Consider the following 18,843-nt stretch of genomic DNA (forward strand, 5'->3'; position numbering starts at 1 on the left):
TACCCAAGATGTTAGTTTAGCGGCTGCAAATGTAAACGCTGCCACTTGACCTCGCGCTGAGGTGCGCAGGCGCGAGACCGTCCACTGATGCTAACTATGTGAGGCGAACCGATGACTGAGCCCCGCCGCCACGCGTACTTTGTGCTGAACAGGGGGCTGAGAGTCATATGAAAGGATCATCACGCTTCTCAACGGGCTAAGCGTTCTAGGGCGACGTTTAATGCTCATTTGTAATTCCTTCTAGTTAAAATGGCGCATGCCATCGGCTGTCCTGTCGCGGGCCCGGTCGGACGCAGTCTGGAAAGTGCCCGCCTCCCCCTCCCTTCTCCTTACCTCATCACCGGTAAGGGGAAGCTCAGAGTCAGACATTCCAGCCGCCGTCGGAGCTCCACTGAGAGCCACCGATCCCTGCCACACCCCCACTGGCTCCCACAGGCCCTTCGTCCAGTGGGGCCGCTCACGGACAGCCACGGGCACCGTGCTGGTAGTAAGGGACGGACGCATGCACTCCCGCTTTGGAAGGCAATCACCATTACCGCTCGCCGGATGGAAGTCCATCCCAGCCCTGCCCTTGGCTGCTCCACCTCCTCTCCCATCCCGTGGCCGTGCTCGCCGCGCCCCTGCCGCCAGCCCGTGCCCTGCCCGCCGGCATCCCGCCGCACGGCCCGCCGTCTGCTGTGCTGGAGCGCGGCGCGCCGCCGGCCGGGGGGCCCGGACGGGCTGACCCGCGCGGCGGCGGCCGGCTGAGCAGTCGGCGCGGGTCAGTGAGCCCCGGTCGCCGGCCGGTCGTCGGTCGCGGGTCGTCGGAGGCGACGGCAGCACTCGCCGGCGGCCCGCCGACGGCGACGCACGCGACGGTGCCGTCCGCCGGCGGCGACGACCGTCGGCAACGACGATCACCCACTGCAGAGGTGAGACTATGGCTGTGGAGGGGACTGTAGGAGGGGACTGTAGCTGTGCAGAGGCTAGACTGCCCGCGCCAAGGGTGGAAACATGCCCGATTACAAGACTGGGACCAACGGCGCGGGTGCAGTTCTGCTGCCCATCGAAAAGGTGGGACCGAAGGCGGCGGGGACTGGATTCTGTTGAAAGGCAGGGCTATCTACGCCGGAGCTTTGCTGGCCGGGCACTAGAGTGGCACTACCGGTAGGGGAAAGACTAGCGACGACACAGTTTGAGCTGTAACCCGCCCTAGAAGTGGAACTAAGCATCTTATATTTTGATTTGCCGTCGCCGAGGGGGGTTAACGACCTACGACGGTGACCCACCAGCGCCAGAGGCGAACCGAACCTGATCTGCGTCGTCGGCGGGGTGGGTGGCAGCCGAGCCTGCAGGTAAGCCCGTCTGCACGGAGAACGAGCTGATGCACTACATTTCGGGTGAGCTGATGTACGTTGGGAGTGGGCTGATTCATATAAGGGGCTGAGTTGATGCGAAGGCGGGACATCTCTCAGCGAGCCAGTGGGTTTGTTCATACAGTCAGCATGGAGATCTCATTCTCCTGAAAGCGGTATGCGAACATACTCGTGAGCCCCCAGCACGTAATCAGCAGCAGTGCAGAGGAGATCGGCAGGAGCTCCATGCTACCTCAATTCTGAAATCTTATTCGGCCAAGAGATAAAATGCTCGAGATGTCGCAGCATGCGCATCGATGCAGTTCTTCATTTACTAAGGAGCAATACACCTGGCTTACTCAGGGATTCTAAACAGACCGGCGATGCGATTCACCACCGAGGGCGGCGGTACAGCCCACTGTGGGGTCAGGTAAAGCCCGCTGTGGGGCCAGGCACAGCCCGCTGTGGGGTCAGGTACAGCCCGCTGTGGGGCCAGGTACAGCCCGCTGTGGGGTCAGGTACAGCCCGCTGTAGGGCCAGGTACAGCCCGCTGTGGGGCCAGGTACAGCCCGCTGTAGGGCCAGGCACAGCCCGCTGTGGGGCCAGGTACAGCCCGCTGTGGGGCCAGGCGCAGCTCGCTGTAGGGCCAGGCACAGCTCGCTGTAGGGCCAGACACAGCTCGCTGTAGGGCCAGGCACAGCTCGCTGTAGGGTCAGGCACAGCCCGCTGTGGGGCCAGGCGCAGCTCGCTGTAGGGCCAGGTACAGCTCGCTGTAGGGCCAGGCACAGCTCGCTGCAAGGCCAGGTGCAGCTCGCTCGCAGTCCGCTCTCCGATGAGCTCGTGTAGACCGTAAAACGGCTCTTGAATCATCCATGGAGAAGAAGCGGTGCGTCTCCCTACGACAGATGGTTAACCCTGTCCACGTCGTCGTTGAGACTTGACGACGCACTCAGCTGTTGAGGCTAAAGTAGCGCCTGCCTTTCACCTTGCAGGAAGGGCGGGCACCGCGGGGAATCGAACTCCGGACCTCTGGTTTCCAATACGCTAGCCCTGTCAACATTTCCACCTCTATTGTCTGGTGTGTGGCAAAGAAACGTATACGTTTCCTGAGTTTCTTGGGTTCGGCTGGTTTCTTCCCCTTCCGGCCTTGCACGGCGCCCCCCCCCCCCCCCCTGTGAAGCGGACGAAGAGGGCACGGGAAGAGCATTGCCAGCCGCTGCTCCATCAACATGGTGAATGGAAACATCAGATGACACGAGTAAATAAAGTTGGTGTATGCTAAACCAGGTACCAAACGAGCAAAATAAACGATACCGTTTTCCCATGACCAACAAGTGGTGGTAGAGAGCAAATTCCAGTGAGATCTGAAGGTGATGTGCTGGTCTGAGAATATAGCCCAGGGAGGATGACCAGCCACCGGCCTGACCCGAGTATCTTAGAGCACTGCGATACCTACCTGAAAATGATGAAGCAGGTGATCTGGCCCCAGAACAGCACGTTCACGTGAATATGCCTCACGAACATGTTCACGTGACGCTTTTTCGCACAGCCGTTATGAAGCGCGGCACGTGCCGGCGCATTGTGTTGTGATTGCGTGGTATCTTCTGGAAATGGAGCGTTAAAACCCCCCATTTGGTTGCGGAAGAAAAAAAATGAAATGCCTAGATGCGTCCCCTAATAATATTCTTGGCACGAAACAATGCATCTTGTTGTGGTTAATACGAACAATTAAAATGAGCATTAATTCTGAAATGCTCGGTAATTGTCCTCTTCTCCCCGGTCATATTCGGATTTGTGTAATCGCTTGTATGAACATGCACGCGCTCGAGCTACAAAGTGAGTTTGTCATCTCGAACAGTGGGAGACGTATTTGTCGATGGCCGTGAGCTGCTTGAACGAGACCTTATGCTTGAAATGCCGCCTGGTCATCGTTTTCACTCATCGCTGTTGACGAGGTACTTATGTACTCAGCACTGCCGCGCACTGCATAGGCCCAACACAGTCGCGGCGCCCGGCGATCCCAGCACATTTCAACCGTGATGATGTAACCGTTCTCCAAACATAAAACACTGGGACCACTTATCTGCCTCAAACGCTGCAGCTGAAGTGACATCATAGATGTATTGCACTTGGGGCTGCAGGGAATGGTGGCTGGTGGCAAGCTTGGAATGAATTAGATTGACGAAGTGCTCAGCAAATGAGTGAACGTGTTTTGCCGGGTTAATAACCAGGGGCGCTTGTACCGTGGCGTTGGGCCGAATGGTGGAGAAGGTTGCATAACCGCATGTCAATCACGACCCCACATGGATTGAAGAATGCTGGCACAAGCATGCAAAGTCTACCAGACGTGCTTTCGCATAGATACCTTTAGTCTGATATCGAGATTTGACCAAAACATCAACTCGCTCTTTGACCGACGAACGCCCGCTACCATCTACCGGTCACATCACCTCCGTTTTGCCTTTTAGATGAATGGTCTAAATGGATATGCACGCTGCTTATGCACGACCAAAAGTGTCATTTTGTTTTCAGTTTGTGCTAAAACATTTGATATATATCACACCAAACCGCCTCCTCTACAACTTCCCTAAGCTCAGCAGTGATATCGTTTTCGCCTGGCGTTGTCTGGTGACGTTATGTAGTCCTAGGTACACAGCATGCTGTGGTCAGTTTCTTTTATATTTCCTTTTGAACAGATGCATACCACTACACTGTCATAATCGTGTCTGCTCAATTTTGTCATAAGACTTTTGCAATGTCATCCCCTGAGCGTGACGCAAGCATTAGCAGCAGTAATGCAAGCTGGACTTTTCAAAACTGCAAATGTGAAGATGAACCGCTGCTTGGTTTTGTTTGGGTGTTCGTCCTCGGTGATAAAGACCGAGAAGGCCGGGCTCTCTCGACCTTTAAACTCCGAAAGTTTCCGGACCAAACATTTCCGTCGCCAAAGTATCCCGGTTTAGGACGAGATATTAGGATACGATACTTGTGCGTGACGTCAAAGGTCTTTGTGCCTTGTTCGTTGAGTGCCGCGGAAGAAAAGACCGCGGCCGTTTGGGCCTTTGATCTCAGGCGGGACATATCAAGGCATCGACAATGGATCAGTATTCATTGTGCAGCTGTTCCTCGCTTCTGGTGTGCGGAAGGATGGCACAATATTGCACTCGTCAGCAGCTTTATGACACATTTACTATACATATACATATATATATATATATATATATATATATATATATATATATCGAATAGGTGCAATTGGGCCTAGTTCGCAATGGCGACCAGTACACTAGACTCAAGGAGTGCCCGCATGGGCTTAAACAGAACACAGTCGAGAAGCGCCAGTCGCATGGCACAGCAAATTCTCAGCAATGGCCGACATCAGCGATAAATTATATGCAGTCCCCGGAACGTGATAATGGATTCGTTCAATCCTTCTCTGAAAAGCGGGTACCTCTCAGACCCTCGCCCGACAACCGCCCAGGGTGCCGTCGCCATAAATACGGCCGGCTCGGTGGTGGCACTGTTTATGGGCCCCGAACTCCATCAGCAAATGAACTGGTGACCAGTACCACGCGTGGAGCCACCAATAGCCTTTCAGAGCTGCCGAGGGCGCACACGGAGGTGCCCGCCGGAGCTGTGTCTTCCGGGCACAGCTCATGGAGCAGGTCTCCTGCTTCCACATGGAGCAGGCCTGCTGCGGCGGTCCGGGAGTCGACGGGCTCGAGTGCGTGTGCCCGGCGAGCTCGGCAGTCGCTCCAGCACACTGACGTGTGGCAGCACATCGTGTGCTTTATTGGTCTATTGTCACGACCCGTGTGTGTGTATGTGTGTGTGTGTTTATTTGCTTGCGCGCCTGTGCGTGAGTAAGCCTGTAAAACTTGACGCATAGCCAGAATAGCCACATGGTGGGGGTTACAATAATGCAACACTGATTGGTGATTGAACCGGATTTCCGGACGCCGCTACGACAAATTTCAGGCGTTGTCGGTCCACTTTAGTGTCCCATGAACACGCCATGCGCCTACATGGCTGTTACAAAGACGCCACTTTGGTTCACCGGAGCTCAGCAATTCCAAGTGCCATGGCAATTTCAACGGCAATTTGAAGTGCTTTTCAGCAGCTTCAAGTGCTGGAAGTGCTTACGCCATTCCAGAGTTTTTGTTTCCTGTTCAGGCCAGTTGACCGCGATGACGCGGGAGGCGGGAGGAAGCGGTGGCAATGGTCCCTAGCGGCGTCAAAGCCTGACATTTTTTACTTGTCCAACTCGGTGGAGCAATCGGCGTTGCCACCCGACTTTTCGTGGCAGCAATTATTTTCGGCTGTTTTGACGTCCTGCCACCCTGTCAGCCGCCACCCCCTGGCCTCCTGTACGCTGAAATCGCAACAATCCCTAAATTACCAGTGTCCAAACACGACCGTTATGGAAAGGCGCGGGGGACGGCATGTTCCCGATAACAGATCCTGTGCCTAAGAGCACGTGCCACCTTCTGCCCGATTGCCTGCCATTGGTCGCTAATTAGACCCAGCGGTAGAAACACAAGACGGACTGCAGTCTATGCGCCCCGTAGTTCTTCGATTTGTACGAGTTAGGAGACGCGCCACAGGTCTCCAGCACGCCACTTGTCCTCCAGAAGCGCATTTGTCGCGGGCGCGCCGCCGTGAGTGTAGGGGTCTTCCACAGGGGACCAGACGCAGGGAGCTTCACAGTCGGAGTCTATTGATTGGTCGACGGCGGCTGAGCCACGTCCGTTGCCATGACAACGGTTGCCCTCCGCACATCCCACTCCGTGCTACCATGTCTGTCCATCGATCGGGCGGTGTTGCGCTCCGGGGGGGGGGGGGGGGGGGGGGGGGGGGGTGAAAATGGTCACAAAGGGGTCATTCGGGGCTAAGAGCGTCATAGAGACGGGCGGACAGGGTTAGGGATAGTTCCAGAAGCCATACAAAAACAGGACTTGAAAGAAATTCGCATTGTGAAGTCGGGGGTGGGGGGGGGGGGGGGGGGGGAGGGGAGTTCGCATTGAGCGGGAACACGGAAGTGGTCTTATGTCAAGAGATGGTGCACCACGGGCCCAACTTGCACGAAGACATCAAAACGTCCGTGGGACCTGGGGTGGGGGAGCTACCGGAGGTTATGTAAACGACCGGGGTAACTTGAGGAATCAGAGATGTGAACCTCTGTTGGCATGGAGGTAAGGCAATCCATCGCGTGCATGATGGGAGTGGGGTGAAGATCTACCCCTTTCGCAACCTCCCGGGCTCCTGCAGTCGATTCGATCGACCTGCCGCACCCATTTCCTTGAGGGGGACTGAAAACTGTCGCCGGTCTTCTCCCAGCTGTGAAGTGAGCCCTGCCTTCCCTAATCAGCCGTAAATCCGCCGCCCGCTCCGCCGGGCAGGCTTCGCGGCTCGGTTCTGACCCGGCCTGCGGCAGCTTCATGTGGAACGTGCCGGAACTGGACGCGTGCGCAGCCGCGGGCGGCTCGCCCCGCCCCCGTCGCGCGCCTGGCAGCCGTAGACTCGCGTGACGCCGCCCGTCACGGCGCCGCGACAGGTCGGCGTGACGCCGCGACACAGACGAGTCACGAACGCGCCGCCGCCGGCCGCGCCGGGCCGTGGCGGGGCCGTCGACGGGGCCGCGCTGGCCGCGGGACACAGTCCGCTGCCCCAGCAGCGCCAGTGAGATCGGACGAGCTCGCCACCACGTGCCGCAGTGGAAGCGTTCCCCGGGGGCGAGTCGGCGGGCGCGTTCCTTGATGGCGGGGACGGAGTATGGGCAAGCTCATAGCCTTAAAAGGCCGGAAAGGTGTACATCGAGCTGTGAGGGCGCCACTCGTCGAGCAAACCGTCAACTACGTAAACGCAGGTCATGAAACGGTTCGACAGGACGGCAACAACAGCTGGTGCTGGTTCAGCGCTGGCTATGCTCGATCGGTGTCTGGGTCGACAATGCCTGGGCTTCGCCGACGCCAGGACATTTTAGCATGTCCTAATTAGATGCATGGTCAGCCAACACCCGTGGTGGTAACAGGCAAACACTGCCAGGTCGGAATTGAACCGTCGGCACGACAGTTACAGGGCTAGGGAGCTCCGGTCTCCAGCAACGCCCGGGGAGGGGCCATTAACGTAGACGCGTTAACCACTACACTGTCGCCTCCCCCCCCCCCGCTCCAAGCCACTCCCCCAACGAGTATGAGTAAAAAAGGACACCGGACCAAGGAAATGCAGAAAATTTATCTGGCATGCCGGTACAGTTGTCAACTGAGACACCCTGTTAGTGTTATCTTCAATTTATACCACACAGTATCCTGTAGGCACTTATGTGTACGTACCGTTACATTACAAGTTCATATGCATGCAAAGGTACCTGCATGTGTCTATATATCAGTTATATGTTGTCATTCCAACTTCTTTCATGTTGGGCTAGTCTGAAAATATTGGCCGGTTTTTCACGAGATTACACGTGAATTGGAACAAATACAACTGCAATATGCGTCAGCTTTTCAGTATAAGGTGGCTGGTTTAAGGGTTTAAGGGTTTTATAAGGTTGGACACTTTCTTAGCACGGACGTCACACTTCAAGAACGTTGTAACGATCATTACGAGCATTCCAGCCATTCAAGCTCTCGAGTCCCGTCCCCCAATACGCGACACTGTGGCCAAACCAAAATTTGTCAATTATTATTATTTAAATTAGGCAATGCGCGGCACAGATGTGGCTTAACCAAAAAGTTTCGATTGTCCGTGCCAGATAAATCCATGGAAGGAAACTGACCGGCGAGTGTTGTGCGCACCGCAGCGAGAGAGCTCTTTCTTAACTATATAACTAAACGACGTTGCTCAAAAAGCACGTGAAGCTACTCAATGGTAAGCATGCGAAGGAGAGCCGAAGTCCCAACTCGACTTTGGTATGTTAAGCATCGCGAGGAGATTACGTTTGTGCAACAATTCATGTATCCTGAGATCCGAGATCCGCGTGGTCTTTTGCTGTCGTTAAAAATTATGCATTAAAAGTTGGGATTCTGCACCACAGTACTCCATTACCGCATTTTAGGTTACCATGCGTTCACAGAAAACATGTTGGTGGCGCGTGTGCTCTCCGCGTGTATTTCCAAGGTGTCCCGAGGGCTGATCGAACGCCATCGAACTGGCATGTACTTAAGACGAACTCCGCCAGTCCAAGCTATCAAGTGCGTGCAAGCTACTGGATGGTGTGAGGGCATTATCTGTTTGCACAGCTCGACCTCCATAAACCGGAGTTTCACACATAGACAAGCTGTTTCACTTTAAATGTTTTCACCGCAAACCCAATGCATTGTTAACGTGGCACGTGCATAATTTTTCCATTGTGGGCTAGTACATGCGTGCGCCCCGTTTTAACTCGAGAACGTGCTGCACAAGTTGCGGACCTCACTCGGCGTTCTGGTTATTCACTTTCACGGAAAGAAAGAGATGTCTTAGCCTCTCTACGCTCACACGACTGACGATCAGACACATTTTGTGCACAGTGCACACTGACACATTTTCCGTAGTCTCCACACAGGAAATGTGCCATGTGAACACTGTTCTCTAGTCTTCACGCGTCAGGCTACTCATTCTGCATAAAACTGTCTTTCGTGCCTCACACCACGCTCCATGCATATTAACGAAATTGGTTCCCGGTGATCATGTTGGACCGTCTCACAATATGTTTTCCGTGAATTGAACCTAGTTCTAAGCTCCTCACAGAGCCGCAGTCTCGCATGGGCTTCAAACGTATAGTCATTCTTCCATCAAGCAGTCTTTCATCAACCTTTTTGACAAAATTAGGCGTTGTCATTCGGAAGGCAAATTAGGTGGGCCAAATCCGGGAACAAATCAGGTTTTGGGATGGGTTATGCCAACCTTATCGGCTGAGCTTCCCACAACCAATCAAAAAGTGACACCCCAGGTGACGTCATCTCAAACAAAATCAAGGTAGGCTCGACCTCACCGACATTCAGTGCGTGCTTGCACCGCTGTTAGGGGCCGGTACGCATGCGACTAAACTGGTACAAAGCTACAGCACCACTTTATGACGGTAGCACTGTTAATATACCAGATTCTTATGTTTCTAATTCGTATATCCATCCAAAGCCGCGCACGGCTACCGGTGCGCCGTAGACCCGTTTGGTGCCCCATAGGCGCTGTAGCGGTACCAAGGGCGTCGTACGAATTTGGCGCACGGGGACAGCCGGTTACCTGAGGTTCCTGTTGAAGCTCGGAGAGGGGTGGGTGGGGGAAGGGGATGGGAAGCGATATTTTGGGTGACCAAATCGTTGGATCACGAGCCTCACGTAGGGTCATCGCTTCCTGCGTCCGCCTCTGGCGACGCCTCTAGCCAGCGTCCAACGAGGGACGGGTGCAAACCAATCACCGGATATGGTTTCCAGCCCCGTTGGTGTGTTGGAGAACACCATTCCCTGCGTGCTATCGGACCAAGAGGAGCGGCCTCCACCCTTCGTCTGCGAGGAGACGGCGTGTGCTGATGAGGTTCGATCGGTCTGGGCGGCGCCGGCGTCCAGACGGCCTCGGAGGGTGACGGCCGGGGGCCTGACGGCGTCGCCACGCGGTGCCGGGAGCGGGGAGGGGTGCTGACTACAGACCGGGGCGGGGAGGGTTGCAGACCCAGGACGAAGACGGTGCAGACTCAGGGAGGACAGGGTGCAGACTCGCGTGGACAGGGTGCAGACCTGCGTTGGGGAAAGAGGATAAAAGTGTGACCCCGGAATAGGTAGGGGCATTAATCCCGAGTGAGAAAAAAGGTCTTGTCAACAGCCAGATGATGTTAGACCATGGCAGAGACGCTGACCCACAGAGGTCTACAACGCGTGCTGGGCTGAGACATTGGAAAGGTTTCAGCAAGGAGCGGCATAATTTGGCGTAAGCGCATGGGTGCGTTCATGATGACCCGAACGCATAGTTGCGAAGGTACACATGTGCTCCCATTGGGCGGGTGAACGCAATTTATGTAAACCTCCAGGAAGCATATTATGTTCGACGACTGTGGCGCATACGAGTTGCAGTGAGCTTCAGAGCTAATCCTCGTTGGCCCCGTTCCAGATCTGATGCGGTCAGGCTCAGTTTAACGCCGCCCGCTGCTTCATTACCACCACGCCGTGTGGGTGCGACGCCACCGTCCTTCCAGCGATGTCGACGCTGCTACACTGGCTCCTGCTGCTGCTGCTGCCGGCCGCGCTGCTTGCTCAGGAGCCGACGTTCCAGTGCCAGGAGATCAGCATCCCGATGTGTCGCAGCATCGGCTACAACATGACGCTGATGCCGAATCAGTTCCACCACGACACGCAGGAGGAGGCGGGGCTCGAGGTGCACCAGTACTGGCCGCTGGTCGAGGTGCGGTGCTCGGCCTGACCTGCAGTTCTTCCTGTGCGCCACGTACGTGCCCATCTGCCTGCAGCAGTACCAGCGCTCGCTGCCCGTGTGTCGCTCGGTGTGCGAGCGGGCGCGCGCCGGCTGCGAGCCGCTCATGGCCGACTACCACTTTACCTGGCCCGAGCGGCTCAACTGCTCCCTGCTGCCCAACTACGGCGACCCGGAGCGACTCTGCATGGACAACAAGAACGGCGAGGCGCCGCCGCCGCCGCCGCCGCTGCCGCCGCCGCCGCGCCCGCCGCGGCCCTGCGCGTGCGAGTGCGCCGCGCCGCGCGCCGTGCCGCTGCGGCCCGGCCACCGGCTTTTCAACCGGTCTGTGGTGCTGGGCGGCGTGGCCGAGTGCGCGCTGCCCTGCCGCGCCCCCTACTTCAGCGCCGCGCAGCACCGCTTCGCCGAGCGCTGGGTGCTGAGCTGGGCGGTGCTGTGCGCCGTCAGCAGCTCGCTGACGGTGGCCACGTTCCTGATCGACCAGAGCCGCTTCCAGTACCCGGAGCGGCCCATCGTGTTTCTGGCCGGCTGCTACCTGCTGGTGTCAGCCGGCTACCTGGTGCGAATTGGTGCCGGTCACGAGCTCACCGCCTGCGACGGTGGCGCCATCCGGTACGACGCGACCGGAGTGCCGGCCGGCGCCGCCCTCTGCACCGTCGTCTTCCTGCTTGTTTACTTTTTCGGCATGGCCAGCGCCGTCTGGTGGGTGATCCTCTCGCTCACCTGGTTCCTGGCGGCCGGCCTCAAGTGGGGCAACGAGGTGATCGCCGGCTACTCGCCCTACTTCCACCTGGCGGCCTGGGTCATCCCGGCGGGGAAGGCGATCGCTGCGCTAGCGCTGGAGGCGGTGGACGGTGACGGTCTGACCGGGGTCTGCTACGTGGGCGGCCAGAGCCTGGGCAACCTCCGCGGGCTCGTGCTGGCGCCGCTGGTGGCCTACCTGCTGCTCGGCACCTCCTTCTTGCTGGCCGGCTTCGTCGCGCTCTTCCGCATCCGCAGCGCCATCAAGCAGGACCGTGGCAACAAGGACAAGCTGGAGAAGCTAATGTTCCGCATCGGCGTGTTCTCGGTCCTGTACACGGTGCCGGCGTCGGTTGTCGTCGCCTGCCTCGTGTACGAGCAGCATCTGCGGCCCGCCTGGGAGAGGGCACTCGTCTGTCCGTGCGGCGGCGGCAGCGGCGGCGTGCCCAACTTTAACATCTTCCTGCTGCGATACTTCATGTCCCTGGCCGTCGGCGTGACGTCCATCATCTGGGTCTGCTCGCGCAAGACGCTGCGCGCGTGGTGCGCGGTGCTCGGCTGCCGCCGGGCGGGCCCGCCGCGGCGGGCCGAGGAGCGGCAGCCGGCGCCGGCGCCGCTGCCGCCGCCGCCGCCGGGCCTCGCCGGCGCCGAGTCGGCAGCGGCGCCGAGCATCGCCGGCCAGGAGCCGCTGCTGCCGCACAACGCGGCGTTCTCGCACACGACGTCGCACACGCTGAGCGACGCCAACCCGGCGCCGTCGCACAACTCGCTGCCACTGAGTCACGTGTGAGGCTGACGCCGCTGACGACTGCGGCGCGGCGGCGTCCGTCACCAGCTGGCGTTCTGCCGCGCGCCGAGCGCCGCCACCGAGGACAGGCAGAGGCTCAGAGCATGGGAGACCATGACCACAAGGCGGCGGAACGACAGTGAAGATCGTGTTTTGCGATCAGTGATCGGCGGATGTGTATTCGCTTCAAAAGCAAGACGTGTTCCCGCTGCGCGCGGATGCATGTGGGACTGACTGGAAAGGCGGAGAGCCACCCCGGCCAGGACCGGACTAATGACCTAAAGGCGTATTTGAATGGCTTCTACAGCACACATTGGAGCTGCGCTTCCAGGAAGCATGCGGGTTTCCACTGACATTGATGTTTCGATATCAACGTGACGCTATTTATCAGCGCTTTTTCCAAATGTTTCTTTGGGCTTTGCCTCCCTCCCCCATGTTCGCCATAACGCAGTGGCACCGGACGGATGTAAAACCCCCAAAACGATAAAACGCCTAATTACCCCCGAAACGCCGCGTTGTTCAACGTTGCCAGACATATCAGCTCGCTTGAGTGCAGCGGCACTCGCGCCCTCGTGGACCCCGTCCGCCGGCGGTGCCCGGTTCCCGGGAGTCCCGCTGGCCGTAGCCAGCGAGACTCCGGCGCACGGGACGCGTCGGTGGCGCCAGCTATGCCGCGGTGTACCATCGCCCCGCGTCGCCCGCTTCCGTGTCGCTGCCACGTGTGTGTAGTGTGCATCGTCACCGCTAGAGACGTCCGCGCCCGACGGGATGTCGGCTCGAGGCCGGGCGATGCAGTGCTGACTGCCACATATCTGTCTCCGAGGCCTGGTGCGAGGCCCCGCTGGGTCTGGGCGAGGCGCCGCAGGGCCTGGTGTGAAGCCCCTCAGGGCCTGGTGTGAGGCGCTGCAGGGTATGGTGTGAGGCGCTGCAGGGTCTGGCAATACACCGGAGGTCTGGACTTCCGACACCAGAGCCGCCGGTGTCGGCCGCCGACGGCCGGGCGCGGTGCCTCCCGCCGCCTCCTGATGGGAACCAGCTCGCACGGAGGCCCCCCAGCCCACGCAGGCACGACGGCGGCGCGAGCGGGCTGGTCTTACATCACATTCTGTGATGGGGAGCACACTGGTTTGACGGAGGAAAGTTGTCAGCTTGCTGATGTTCGTCATACCACAAGCTCACACGCGGTGGTATCGTGAAATTCACGCAGGGGGCATTCGGCTTTTCTCCCGACGGAAGCATGTTGACAGGGAATGGCCAAAATAGCACCATCCACGTGACGCACAAGAGGCGTTTCCTGGATCGCACTTTTGACGCCCCCTGCTCGGGCACGGCTCTGACTCGCCCAGTACCACAGAGAAATACGACAAAGATGGCTCTGGCAGACACACCACTGTATTGATTGATTCCACAGCCGTTTCAGTGGCGGTCCATCGTCCAGCACAAGTTTGGTCTGCAAATGCATGCACACTACAGAGGATGTGACTCGACGCCGAAACAACCGACTCGTCCTGGCTGCAGGAAAGGTCAGCTAACCACAGTCGCCACAGCAAGTCACAAAGGCATGCCATTCCATAGCTAACAACAACGGAAGCTCCAGCGCAACCAACACCACAGAGGATTAGACGGCCGCTGTCACTGCCGTGCGTTCTAGAAGCATACCATTCTAGAGTGGGATCACTCTACAATGGAAGCTTCAGCCCATCTTTTTCCACCAGTAAACCTCCATCACCTCGCGAATTACAGATAAACGTGTGTGACCAGGGGCTTTCAAACCCAGAAACCTTAAAGACACATGACTACCCAATGCCCATAAACCTGCACCAAACAATAACCTTATGCAGCCGCGTTTGAGACAATATTTCGATCTCCTCATTGCGGTAAATGGCTTAATGAAGTACGGTGTACAAATGCAAACAACGTGCCCTGTACATTTCCGAGCTAGATTCGTCCTCATTCACCGAAGAGGAAGGCCCCAAACAAGAGCATTGGTCGAACGCTTGGTCTCAGTTCACGGAAAACTAGACTCAACGTCGCAGGGGAGTAAGCCACTTGGAAAGAAGGCTCAGCCTCGCAAAAAAAATTGTTCCAAATATCACTCAACAAGGGCACCTGCACTGCAAGATAAAGAAACCCATCCACGACTCCAGTCAGAGAGCATCCACATCCAAATAGCCTTCGGCGAGGCCTCGCGGCCACGAACGGCCGGTGGGCCGCGCCGGACGAGCGGGCCAAGCCACGCCGCAGAGGGCCTGGAAGAGCCCACCATGTCCGGTGGAGGTCGGCGTCAGCTGATCCCCGCTCTACTGCTTGGTGCCGGTGAGAGCGCGGACTCCATAGCGGGCCACAAACAGCACACTGGCAGACACGGAGTGAGGTCGTTAAACACCACCCGGGGACGACAGCACGCAGCCAATACAAGGCTGTGAACGTTCCCAGCTGCTGTAACTCCGACGCACAGCTGGACGGGAGTCACAGGAGCGGAGGACAGAGCACCAGGGGACGGCGCAGCAGCGCGGACCTCCGTCGACAGTGGCGCCACCAGCCGGCAGCCACGGACGTCGCAGCTGGTACTGATCAGGGCTGCGCCGTTCGGTCTAGCAACCGGCATATGCGCCTCATTGTGCTACGCCGTGTGTTGTCCCACGCGTTGGTCGGGTTGGGGATTGGCGGCCCAATCTGGGAGTTGTGAAGGCTGATAACAGTGCTGGTCATCTGTTGTGATCGTCGCAAGCTTTCTTAAGTTCGAGGAAAAACCAGGGGAATGGAGATGCAGTTAGGTTGATACTTCGGCAACATGTCTCCAACGAAACAATAACAAAAGCTTTTGCTATTGTTTCAATAACGGCATGTTGTCCAAAGATCAACCTAACTATATCTCCATTCTCCTGGTTTTTCTCTGAGGGATGAGGTTATTACTGCTGTTTTATCGCAAACTTTCTGTTACCGTGTGCATAACTACAGCTCCTATCCGCCGATGCTCGACTGTGCGCCTTACATGATGGCAACCGGGAGGTCTGAAAGTGCGTCCACCACCGTACCTACTCCCCATTTGTCAGTTTCAGGAGCATCGCACGCAAGTTGGCATTGCCTCCGCTCTCGCCCTGACGCGAATGGCATGGCGGCCGCCTCCACATACAGGCGGCGCCGGCCCGTCCCCTGGAGCTCCCCACCACTGACCTGATGCCGGCGATGAGGCCTGCGGGCATGAACTTGCCGCCGCTCAAGAAACGGTAGCCCATCATCGTGGTGAGCACAGAGCTGGTGGCCAGCGAGAGGTGGTATTTTTGGGGGTCCTGCGACACCTGATGCGCACCGTAACCCAGGGTGCCGCCAAACAGCAGGCCGGCGCCAAGGGACATCACCGAACCTGCAGCACAGGCACAGGTGAAGGCCAAACACCGCCGAGGTGGTCCGACATATGCAAACTCAATCCAGCTCATAATGATCATTGTGCTGATAACAGTCCCACCTTCTGATTCACCCAGCTGTGGAGGGTCATTTGGGTCCACGGCTGGGTCATCCACCCAGCCGTGGATCAAGCCATTTTAGATGCTCACTATTCGCCCCTGAGTGGAGTGGCCTGAAGCCTGTGCGGGGGGGGGGGGGGGGCCGAGCTTTGCAAGACGCTAAGCTTTCGCCGCAATATTCTGCCGATGATCCGATTTTCACGGCCAGGGGGTGGCGTCCAGGTTGACACAACAGCCACTGCTTAACATGTGCGCGGACCGCAAAAATCCATCCACTTTAAAGAGGTGTAGTTCAGTCTTTTCAAATTGATCATGGTGACACACAGATGTATCAAACAATAGCAGGTGTGATGGGGTCAATGGGGTCATGGCCACCATCGGGGATGCCAAAAAAATTTGTACCTTTCAAAACTTGCATTGCTGTAATGATTGTCATATTTGAGACTCCCCCCCCCCCCTAAAAAAACAAGTTTGATTTGTCACCAGCCTTTCCAAGTCCAGGTCATGATAAATGCAACCACTTACCTGCTTTTGCATAGCCAATGATGCCACCAGCTGCAACAGTAGCTGCATAGCCATAAGCAAGGATATCTACAGGCATCTTGAGTACCTGCGGGAGGAATACTGCATCACATCCTGGCATCCAAATTCACACTGAAGGCATGAAAGAAAGTGTTGCAAGTGTGAATACCCCTGACCTTCAGAGAAATGCCCCTACAAATTAAAAGGAGCCTTGAATCATTGAGGGATAATTCTGTGGACACAAAAGATGACTCTATGTTTTGAAAATATGCTTGAAGGGCTTTAATAATGCCTAACAAGTCTGGTTGCCCCAAAGCCTGGACAGGTGCCTCCAATGACCCATTGTGCATCCCTGATATGTGAAAACATGTTCTGAGGATGAAATAAAAACACTAAGAGCAGAGGGGCATCTAAATCCACCAGGAGTTGCCCATTTCAGTTCTAACAACACACTTGAGGTCTACAAATGTATCTTAATGGTGAGGACTCCTTAAAAAACAAGTTGTCTCAAAGTCAAGGGAATGTTCCACAGCTGCATGGGATTTGGAAATGAAATAGCCATTTTGAACATCATTCTGTTCAGTTCACAGCCTTGCCCTTCATAAGATCTCAAATCATCCACTTTCTGAGCTAGATGCTAGTGAAAATGTACAGAACATTTCATACAGACTATTTTTAAGTCATTCTGGCATGCAGGACACCACAGAAACACCATCAAAATCCCACCACCCCATTAACCATGCAACATTCACAGTCAAGAAGAACATACTTGTTGAGCCTTTTATATCTGACCTTAGTGAGCAGGATTTTATAATGAATATCAAATGGTTTGGGCTACATAAGATAAAAAATTGGACATGATTGTTATTCATTATGGAAACAGGATTTATAGTCAACCCACTTAAGAATAGCATCAAAATCAAGTCTGTGAATACAAGCAAAAACCTTACTTTCAGGTAAATATACAAAAACAGCACATGTCCAAAATAGATGCACATAATCCAGCAAGCACCTCCAGCACTACAATGGCCACCTCTTGAGACCAAACTACAAGTATGTGCTAGTGTCAATTTTGCATGACTAGTTTGGCAATATCTCAGCATCAAATAGATGTTCCATGAAGCTATCAAACAATGATACATTGTAGTCAGCATGAGAAAAACTCTGTAATTACTGGCAGTGAGGAGTAAGAGCAAGGCTGCCCTAGGTTGGGCCATTTGCTGCCCTGCTTAGAGCAGAATCAAAGCTGCCCTAAAAATCTTGTAAATGTCTCTGTCACAGTCAGTTAAAAAACCTAGTATCCAATATCTAGAATTTAAAAAAGCATGAACCATTAAAAAATCTAGAATGGCAATCTTCTAGTTACCTAATATAGGGTCTCACTAATCTAAAACAGGGCTACCTGTTCCAGAAAATGACCTATCAATGTAAAGAAGCCTCCTAAATACTAATCCGGAACAAAATACGCACATTTCATGATGAAGACCCTTATACCTAACCAGGGGGCCAGCCTGTCCCAAAATATTGCATCCTGATGTGAAACCACAACTGTCTGGAGAGTGAATGGGGAGGAGGGTGCCTGAATATACAGGGTGCCTCCTAAACCAGAACTGGGGACCTCTGATTTGTAACTGGGTTTCTCAAGCCACCAAAGGTGCATCCTTCCTTAATATAACATAAAACCTCCCTTTCCTGAGTACTGATTATGTTATTCAAAAAGGTGGCCAAAGGCTCCAAAAAACTGGGCTATTGCCCCAAACACTGGCCTTATGATACAGGAAGTGGTCTAACTCAAATTCATTTTCTCTAGCTCATAATGGAAATTATCTTGATCTGAGTTTTGATACTCTACATGTGGGTGAAATACTTTCAGTTAGGAAAAATAGACTCCCATAAACTTTGTTTGGAGGCCTTAAGCCCCTCTTTCCCCTCCCTCACTTAATTTCATTACCCTGGGCATAGGAGCAAACCCAAAAGTAAGGGAAAGCAATGAGAAGTTGAAGTTACCCTCTCCATGCATTAATAAAGGGTTAATGATTCTCAAAAAGAAGGGATGGCCCACTGCACTCGATATCTACAGCTTTGATTGTACATAATCACAGGCACCCACAGTTATACAAACCGGAATGCAGCCGTCCGTTGCACCTGTGCGACCCGGCTCGTGAAGTGTAATGCCACAGACAAAAACCAGAATCACGCCTATTGCTCGAAAGGCACAGGTTTTTACGTAACAGTAACGGTTTGCTGATTTTTAGGACTGTCACGAATGCGTCATCGACGTCGCTTAAAACGCTTCCATATCGGAAATTACCTTCAGTCGGTTGATTTTTGGAAAATTGGAAATTACCTTCAGTTGGGGAATAATTAAGTTCCCAGCTATTCAGAGCTATTTGGTACAAAATTGTCCACTTTGTACTAATCACTTCTTTTTCACTTTCATATATTTTTTACTGTGTACTATTCTTAACAGCCAGATCTGGGATAACGCTAAGGCTTCTTTCGTCGCGTTGTTTGTGTTCACATCGCACTTTTTACTTGCACTCACTACATGAAACACGGGTGTAGTCTCCATTCCGGCTGGAGTGAGTCAAGC

At 55.2% G+C, this 18,843-nt stretch overlaps 2 protein-coding genes across 3 annotated transcripts; one reads left to right on the plus strand and one right to left on the minus strand.

Annotated features, from left to right (window-relative positions):
- Positions 1-751: 751 nt before the first annotated feature.
- On the plus strand, positions 752-12,544 carry LOC119105888 (frizzled-5-like). The gene is given in 3 exon segments (XM_037229448.1): positions 752-911; positions 10,416-10,721; positions 10,723-12,544. Coding segments are annotated over 2 exon segments (1,761 nt in total). The 5' UTR covers positions 752-911; positions 10,416-10,502; the 3' UTR covers positions 12,265-12,544.
- Positions 12,545-13,627: 1,083 nt separating this feature from the next.
- LOC119106476 (transmembrane protein 14C) lies at positions 13,628-18,513 on the minus strand. Of its 2 annotated transcripts, none has more exons than XM_037230120.1 (4): positions 18,361-18,513; positions 16,254-16,338; positions 15,439-15,628; positions 13,628-14,616 (listed from the first exon to the last, which is right to left on the minus strand). In XM_037230120.1, exons 2-4 carry the CDS (start codon positions 16,327-16,329, stop codon positions 14,562-14,564), a joined length of 321 nt encoding a protein of 106 aa, XP_037086015.1. In that variant the 5' UTR covers positions 16,330-16,338; positions 18,361-18,513; the 3' UTR covers positions 13,628-14,561. The 2 variants fall into 2 exon arrangements, with proteins under 2 accessions (XP_037086015.1, XP_037086014.1); XM_037230119.1 differs by having other exon boundaries at positions 18,373-18,512.
- Between the last annotated feature and the right edge of the window lie 330 nt (positions 18,514-18,843).

The sequence above is a fragment of the Pollicipes pollicipes genome, unplaced genomic scaffold, assembly GCF_011947565.3.
Source record: "Pollicipes pollicipes isolate AB1234 unplaced genomic scaffold, Ppol_2.1 Scaffold_6138;HRSCAF=7277_pilon_pilon_pilon, whole genome shotgun sequence".
Taxonomy (NCBI): domain Eukaryota; kingdom Metazoa; phylum Arthropoda; class Thecostraca; order Pollicipedomorpha; family Pollicipedidae; genus Pollicipes; species Pollicipes pollicipes.

Bases quoted from the DNA above. Each gene is read 5' to 3' on its own strand.
- LOC119106476 (XM_037230120.1), bottom strand. From the start codon at position 16,329: ATGCCTGTAGATATCCTTGCTTATGGCTATGCAGCTACTGTTGCAGCT. The intron at 15,629-16,253 runs GTAAGTGGTTGC...CCTGTGCTGCAG, and splicing joins CATTGGCTATGCAAAAGCAG to GTTCGGTGATGTCCCTTGGC. The intron at 14,617-15,438 runs GTCAGTGGTGGG...CGTGTCTGCCAG, and splicing joins GGCCTCATCGCCGGCATCAG to TGTGCTGTTTGTGGCCCGCT.